Source organism: Ixodes scapularis, unplaced genomic scaffold (assembly GCF_016920785.2).
Source record: "Ixodes scapularis isolate PalLabHiFi unplaced genomic scaffold, ASM1692078v2 PGA_scaffold44__24_contigs__length_19508400, whole genome shotgun sequence".
NCBI lineage: Eukaryota > Metazoa > Arthropoda > Arachnida > Ixodida > Ixodidae > Ixodes > Ixodes scapularis.
Window position 1 is genome coordinate 4,109,380 of NW_024609873.1, and position 6,670 is coordinate 4,116,049.

The following is a 6,670-nucleotide window of genomic DNA, read 5'->3' on the forward strand; positions in this document are numbered from 1 at the left end:
ACTGCCCAACTCATGTTCTACAAAAAATAATTTTATTTTCTCAGGCCACTATTGCGCTTGGGGATCCCCTCCTATACACATTTCCAAGAAATCTCGATCCCAGGGAAGAAAAATAATTTGCGAAAAGCGTCATTGGTTTCGAGAGTAGGTTTTCCGGGATTCCCCTTGGCATCCAAACTAACCCTAAATCAACGGACTGTTATGCTGGGTAGCTGTACGTGTGGCCCGCTACATTGGATATTGTTTGTTGGTCTTTTGGGAGCTCTTGGTCGTAACTTTTTATGGCGTATTCTCACCCGGGTTCTTCTGGGCAGCACTGCGTCATCTATGACTGCAACAACCAGCGTAAACGAAAACTCGCTGCTGACAGCCTGTGCGTGAAGTACAACATTCAGCAGAGAAAATGTGGCTGCAACATGTTTTTACTCCACTGATTTCCTGCGGACGGTGATTTGCGTCGGCAGTGGTTAAGTGTCGTTAACCGAAAGGGGTTTTCACCGTCCGAGTCTTCTCGTGTGTGCTCTCGCCATTTCGTGGACGGTATGCGGACGACCGAGAACCTGTCGCCGATGCTCGCCCTTGGATACAATCGAAAGGTTCGTGCGTTTTGTTTGACCCTTTGCTCCTAGATACTTCATCTTTGTCCAGCAGCATTCAGCCCAATTTCGACGACCTTTTAAAAATGTAAAAAAAAAAAAAAATATTGTACCCTCTGCGCATGAAGCGGACACCTTTCCTCTGGGCTATGCTGCAGCTTCGTAAAACCTGCTTTTCGGACGGCTTTTGAAGGCGCGAGGGGGGTACCGTCATTTTGGGCAAAAAGGTCCACAAACACTTCCTTTGATTTTCTGTTTCTCAATGCTCTGATTGACTTGACTGCCGTCATTTGAACGCTCTGCACGAGGGCTGTCAGACGGCACTCTAGACTACATTTTTATTTTCAAGCTCGCGCTCGCCTCTATGGTTCAAGATCCATGTCGAAAGATCAACACCCGCGAGGAGCCATACCGTGCTACACCTCCTTGGCGCATCGTGCACGGCGTTTCTGCCGGCTATTACAGGGCACGCCGGGCAAAGCGGGTGTCGGCGCGTATTCACTTATTGCATTTCATTGCACTGCAGCGTTAACAAATATTTTTCTACAGGTGGTTTTTGGACGGCGACGTCTGTGCCGTCAGGAAGGGCACCCACCTCCAGAAAAAAAGGTGACTCTGATATGAAAACTTAGAACTCCTCATAACACCTTGTATATTTATGTTACAGAAAAAGAAAGCCCCCGATGGTGCCCATGACAACAAAACACAGGTGAACGCTTGAAAAAGCACCTTACATCCTTCCTGCTAATGGAGATCATAAGCCAATAGCACACAATTTTGAAATCTTCTTAACATATCACAATGTTTTCCCGTCAACATGGCAGTTCAATTCATTTTAATTGCTCATATCAGCACCTCCTGCCTATTTATAGCATTGTTTCACTGAAATGGAATGATGGACCAATCATTGCTTTGGTCCAGGTTACAAACAGTCTCGTCATGCAGCCAGATATCTTCTCGAACATTGACAAAATCCTTGTTGTTGGCCTCTATCAATGACATGTTGCAGTTGCTGTATTAATGCTATGGTACAACAAGTCTTCCTGCCGAGGCCACAGATGTGCTAAGCGCACTGTGTTGGCCTCTCTTTTACTGGTTCGTTGTTTTTAGCTCTTTTACCCTTTTAATGTGCAAAGCTAATATTGAGGCTGCCAGCCATGTGCAGCGTTGGCAAGAGGTATCGTGTTAATAATTAGGTGTATTTTTTAGTCTGACACTTCGACTAGCGGCCAAGCTGCCACGGCAGGCGCGACACAGGTAAAGAAAGATTTCGTGTTTACTTGCAGGACTATTGATCGCTGCATGCAGTCGAGAACGTAGCAGAAAATGCCAGAACGTGTTTTTCTCCGGCCCCCAGATCTGACAGAGACTGCCAGTCTCCCTGCCCTGGCCACAGATGTGGTAAGCTCATTATGAGACTGCCAGCCATGCGCAGAAATGGCAAGAGGCGTCGTGTTAATGATTACAATGTGTATCTTTTAGTCTGAGGACACTTCGACGTGCGGCCAAGCTGCCACGGCAGGAGCGACACAGGTAAAAGAAGATATAGTGTTTACTTTCACAACTATTGATCGCTGCATGCAGTCGAGAGCGTAGCAGAAAATGCCACAACATGTTTTTCTCCAGCCCCCAGGTCTGACAGAGACTGGCAGTCTCCCTGCCCTGGCCACAGATCTGGTAAGCTCATTTTGAGGCTGCCAGCCATGCACAGCAATGGCAAGAGGTGTCGTATTAATGATTACGATGTGTATTCTTTTAGTCTGAGGACACTTCGACGTGCGGTCAAGCTGCCAAGGCAGGCACGACACAGGTAAAGGAAGATTTAGTGTTTATTTTCACGACTATTCGCTGCATGCCGTTGAGAGCGTAGCAGAAAATGCCATAACCTGTTTTTCTCCAGCCCCCAGGTCTGATAGAGACTGGCAGTCTCCCTGCCCTGGCCACAGATGTGGTAAGCTCATTTTGAGGCTGCCAGCCATGCGCAGAAATGGCAAGAGGTATCGTGTTAATGATTACAATGTGTATCTTTTAGTCCGAGGACACTTCGACGTGCGGCCAAGCTGCCACGGCAGGCGCGACACAGGTAAAGGAAGATTTAGTGTTTACTTTCACGACTATTGATCGCTGCATGCAGTTGAGAGCGTAGCAGAAAATGCCACAACGTGTTTTTCTCCAGCCCCCAGGTCTGACAGAGACTGGCAGTCTCCCTGCCCTGGCCACAGATGTGGTAAGCTCATTTTGAGGCTGCCAGCCATGCGCAGCAATGGCAAGAGGTATCGTGTTAATGATTACGATGTTTATCTTTTATAGTCGGAGGACACTTGGACATGCGGCCAAGCTGCCACGTCAGGCGCGAAACAAGTAAAGCAAGGTTTCGTGTTTACTTTCATGACTATTGATCCCTGCATGGAGTCGAGAGCGTAGAAGAAGATGCCACAACATGTTTTTCTCCAGCCCTCAGGTTCAACAGAGACTGGCAGCCTCCCTGCCCTGGCCACAGATCTGGTAAGCTCATTTTGAGGCTGCCAGCCATGCGCAGCGTTGGCAAGAGGTATCGTGTTAATGATTAGAACGTGTGTCTTTTAGTCGAAAGACACTTCGACGTGCGACCAAGCTGCCTTGTCAGGCGCGACACAGGTAAAGAAAAATTTCGTGCTCACGTGCACGCAGTCGAGATGGGAGCAGACAAGGATGCACAACGCGTGTTTTACAGCTGGCTGATTCATCGACCGGTGGTAGCGACCAACCTGACAGACCCTCTGCGATGCAGGTGAGGAAAGTTTGTGTGCTTAGTTTTAAATCTATTCATATTGGGTCATCTGATGCAGTAACCTGTCAGCCAAAAGCAATTCCTCTTATTCCCGACTGGAGCATGTTGACCATAATAGTCCAGCTTGTGCATTTTCTTTTAGCAGCGAAGCTTTATCAGTCTTTTCAGTTAACCCTTAGACGTCGTTCTACCAGTCGAGCCCTGTTAGTATGGCGAATTCGTGACATACTATTTTTTTTTTTTGCAAAAGAGAGACCCTGTCACAATCTTTGATGCATCTAGTATACTTTGGGGAGGTACCTTAAGCATGTTTCTTGGAAAAGATAATTAACCCGACTGAAAATTAATTTCGGCGTTAAAGGGTTCAGTATTGTTTTGGTGCGGTTTGCCTGATTATACTTAAAAAGCCTACTGATAATGTCTTCTGCTACTTCTGGTCACACTTTAGATCACACGAAAAGATCAAGGCACTCAGTGGGAGCGCTTCCAGGAGGAACACTCCTACAGTCGACCAGTACGTCCAGCCGGCTTCCCTCGGCACTCCATGACAAATGGACTTTCCGAAAGTGACATCATTTTCTACACCGGCGTGTCAGGAGCAGTTTTTGAAAGCCTGGCAGGTGCCGTCACTGCTTTGGGTGCGAAAGTTGGCCAGCTTTCGATAAAAGATCAGCTGCTGCTTTGCCTTATGAGGCTTCGCCTCGGACTTTTGTACGGCCACCTTTCAAGGATCTTTCTTATTTCTGTGTCAAGTGTTGGCAACGTCGTAAAGGCGATGCTGGGACGACTGAAGACAGTCATGGAGTCGATTGTACTTTGGCTGCCAAGAAGTACAATCCGTAGCAGCATGCCGCAGTCATTCATTGACAACGGCTACGGCAGAACAACCTGCATCACTTATTGTACTGAGGTGCGTTTGCAGCGGCCCAGGAAGCTCATGCCTCGGGCACAGACCTACAGCAGCTACAAGGCACACAATACTGTGAAGTTTCTTGCGGCCATTGCTCCGAATGGGTACATCATGCACGTCTCCGATGCTTACGGAGGCCGTGCCTCTGATAAACTCATCATGCGCGAATGCGGCATCAGTGACTACCTTGTTCGGGGTGACGAGGTCATGGCTGACCGTGGCCTTTCGCTGGAGCCCGAGCTGGAGGTCCAGGGCATAAATCTCAACGTGCCTGCTTTCACAAAAGGTACTGGGTTCGATATCGACATGTCTCGCGTCTTATTCAGGTTTTTATTTTTTTCCAGGTAAAGCACAACTCAGGGAGTGGGACGTAACGATGACAAGACGGATCGCAGCTGTCCGGATCCATGTGGAGCGGGCCATCAACAGAGTGAAGATGTATAGAATTTTTAAACAGTCTTTGCCTATCAGATCCAAGAAGTCTATCAGTCTCATGGTCTTTGTGATTGCGGGATTGCGCAACTTGAAGCCGCCTCTGATTAGGGACAATGAGACAAACGACTCTGATGCACTGCCGTGATGCACTCCAGTACATCAGAAGACTGAGAACGAGCCTTTTCTTATTGCAATAGACAGATCCCACCAGCCGGTTTGACTACGCCACCACTGCCGCAATGCATCGAGGGAACTTTAGTCTTTCTGCACGTGCGGCAACCTTGTTGAAGCTCTGCGCCTGTTAAGCATGAGACGGCATGAGCCCTTTCGTGCAATGCCGTTTGCCTCCTGTGAACTCAAGTTATGGCAGTGTGACACATGCGCCGGAACACTTGGTGAGATCGGTCTATTGTCTTTGCTAATTTTGCCACATACCAAAGGAAGAGATATTTGTAAGCTTCTATAAAGTTTACGTTGTGACTGCTTCCTATGTTTTTATACAACTCAACTCAAAGCGGAAATTCTCCCAAATAACATTGCATTCAGGTGATGCTTAAATATAGTTGAATCAGTGTGATTGAACCTGTCAGTGTTAATTTGAGAATTTACATACAAAACCAATGAATGGCATTCAGCAAGCCTCAGCGGAGGATTCTGGATAAATTTGGACCAGCTAGGGGTACCCTCGCACACAATCAAAATATTGGTTAGACGCCGTATTGTCCGTATTGGTCTGCGGATACCTCGCCCGGCGTTGACGGGTCCGAGGCAGAACTGCAGCACCTTGCCTCGGAGCTAAATTTTGCATGCATTGCGACTGAACAGTGAGGGAAACTGTGAATGGAATTTAAGCGCACCTGTTGTCTTGGGATGTGTGTAGTTAGTTAATTTTTTTTTAATTTTTAGTGCAATAGTATGTGTTTTTTTACTTTATGCATGAATCTTGTCTCTGTTCAATGTTTAAGGTCCTTGTTCAACCTGGTGTCTTTCCTCTGCTTTGTTCTGTTTAAGTTACGTGCTGCTGCCAAGCTTTTACATAAACCTGTTGGGGCTGTGAAATTCTTTACATTGGTTTTGATTGCTCATGTCGTGTCCACAATGTGGTCAGTGTCCCATCCCACAGTTATCTCCTAGCTTACATTCCCCATTCATCGGTAGACAACTGGATTAGAGAGTGATAGAAGTCTCGCTGTTTATTCTTGGGATTTGTCTCGTGCAGCGGAGTTCCAGTCATACTCGATGACTAACGACCACATAGCTCCTTGTATGCATCGGAAATTTCCAGCTCTTCCCGGCAGTGGAGTTCCTCAATCCTTGGCAGGAGCTCACGAAAGTAAAAGTTCTTAAACCTGGGCATCATTTTGTAGACATACCCCTCATTGAATGCTATCCCCAAAAGAATCTGGGCGTGAAGGGTCCACAAATAAAAAAATCGAAGTCGCCGACCGGTGCGAAACATTTGAAATTGCACTTCGCAATAGTAGCCTATGGGCCCCTTCTCTGCCAGGTAGTACTCCTTGTTGTCCGTCTTGAAGTACTGGTTGTTGGCAAAGAAGTACTCCTCGTCGTCGTCAAGCGAGTGCTGGGAGGGCTTCTGTGCTCTCTCTCGTACATCGTACTTGCTCTTCGCACTCTTCATCATCTCCTTACAGTTATCTGTATTTGGGCACTTGATTTCCAACAGGGCCTCTCCAATCACACCGTCCGGTGTTGCCGAGAGCCATGGCAACTCCTTGCACACAAACATGCCGCACTGCGATACATTCGCTCCATGATCCCGAGTAAACTGGGCCCGTGCCACTGGCTCATGTATTTGTCCATGCCTGGTTGCAGCGTTCCCTGTGAATGTTGGGCACAGCATAGTTTTCACTGCATTGTCGCAGGAAGTTTTTTCTGTTTTGGGGACTCTGTTTGCGTTTGATGCAGTTAGTCGCAGCCGCCATGCCAAGAACCACACCG

At 47.5% G+C, this 6,670-nt stretch overlaps 1 protein-coding gene across 1 annotated transcript; it reads left to right on the top strand.

Annotated features, from left to right (window-relative positions):
* Positions 1-3,910: 3,910 nt before the first annotated feature.
* On the top strand, positions 3,911-4,856 carry LOC121832903. Its single transcript, XM_042293094.1, has 2 exons — positions 3,911-4,562; positions 4,621-4,856. The coding sequence occupies exons 1-2, from the start codon at positions 3,911-3,913 to the stop codon at positions 4,854-4,856; spliced, it is 888 nt and encodes a 295-aa protein (XP_042149028.1).
* Positions 4,857-6,670: the final 1,814 nt, after the last annotated feature.

What these genes read in the sequence shown, in the direction of transcription:
- LOC121832903 (XM_042293094.1), top strand. Translation starts at nt 3,911, where the DNA reads ATGACAAATGGACTTTCCGAAAGTGACATCATTTTCTACACCGGCGTG. An exon ending in CGTGCCTGCTTTCACAAAAG is followed by an intron (nt 4,563 to 4,620) that starts GTACTGGGTTCG and finishes ATTTTTTTCCAG; the next exon opens with GTAAAGCACAACTCAGGGAG.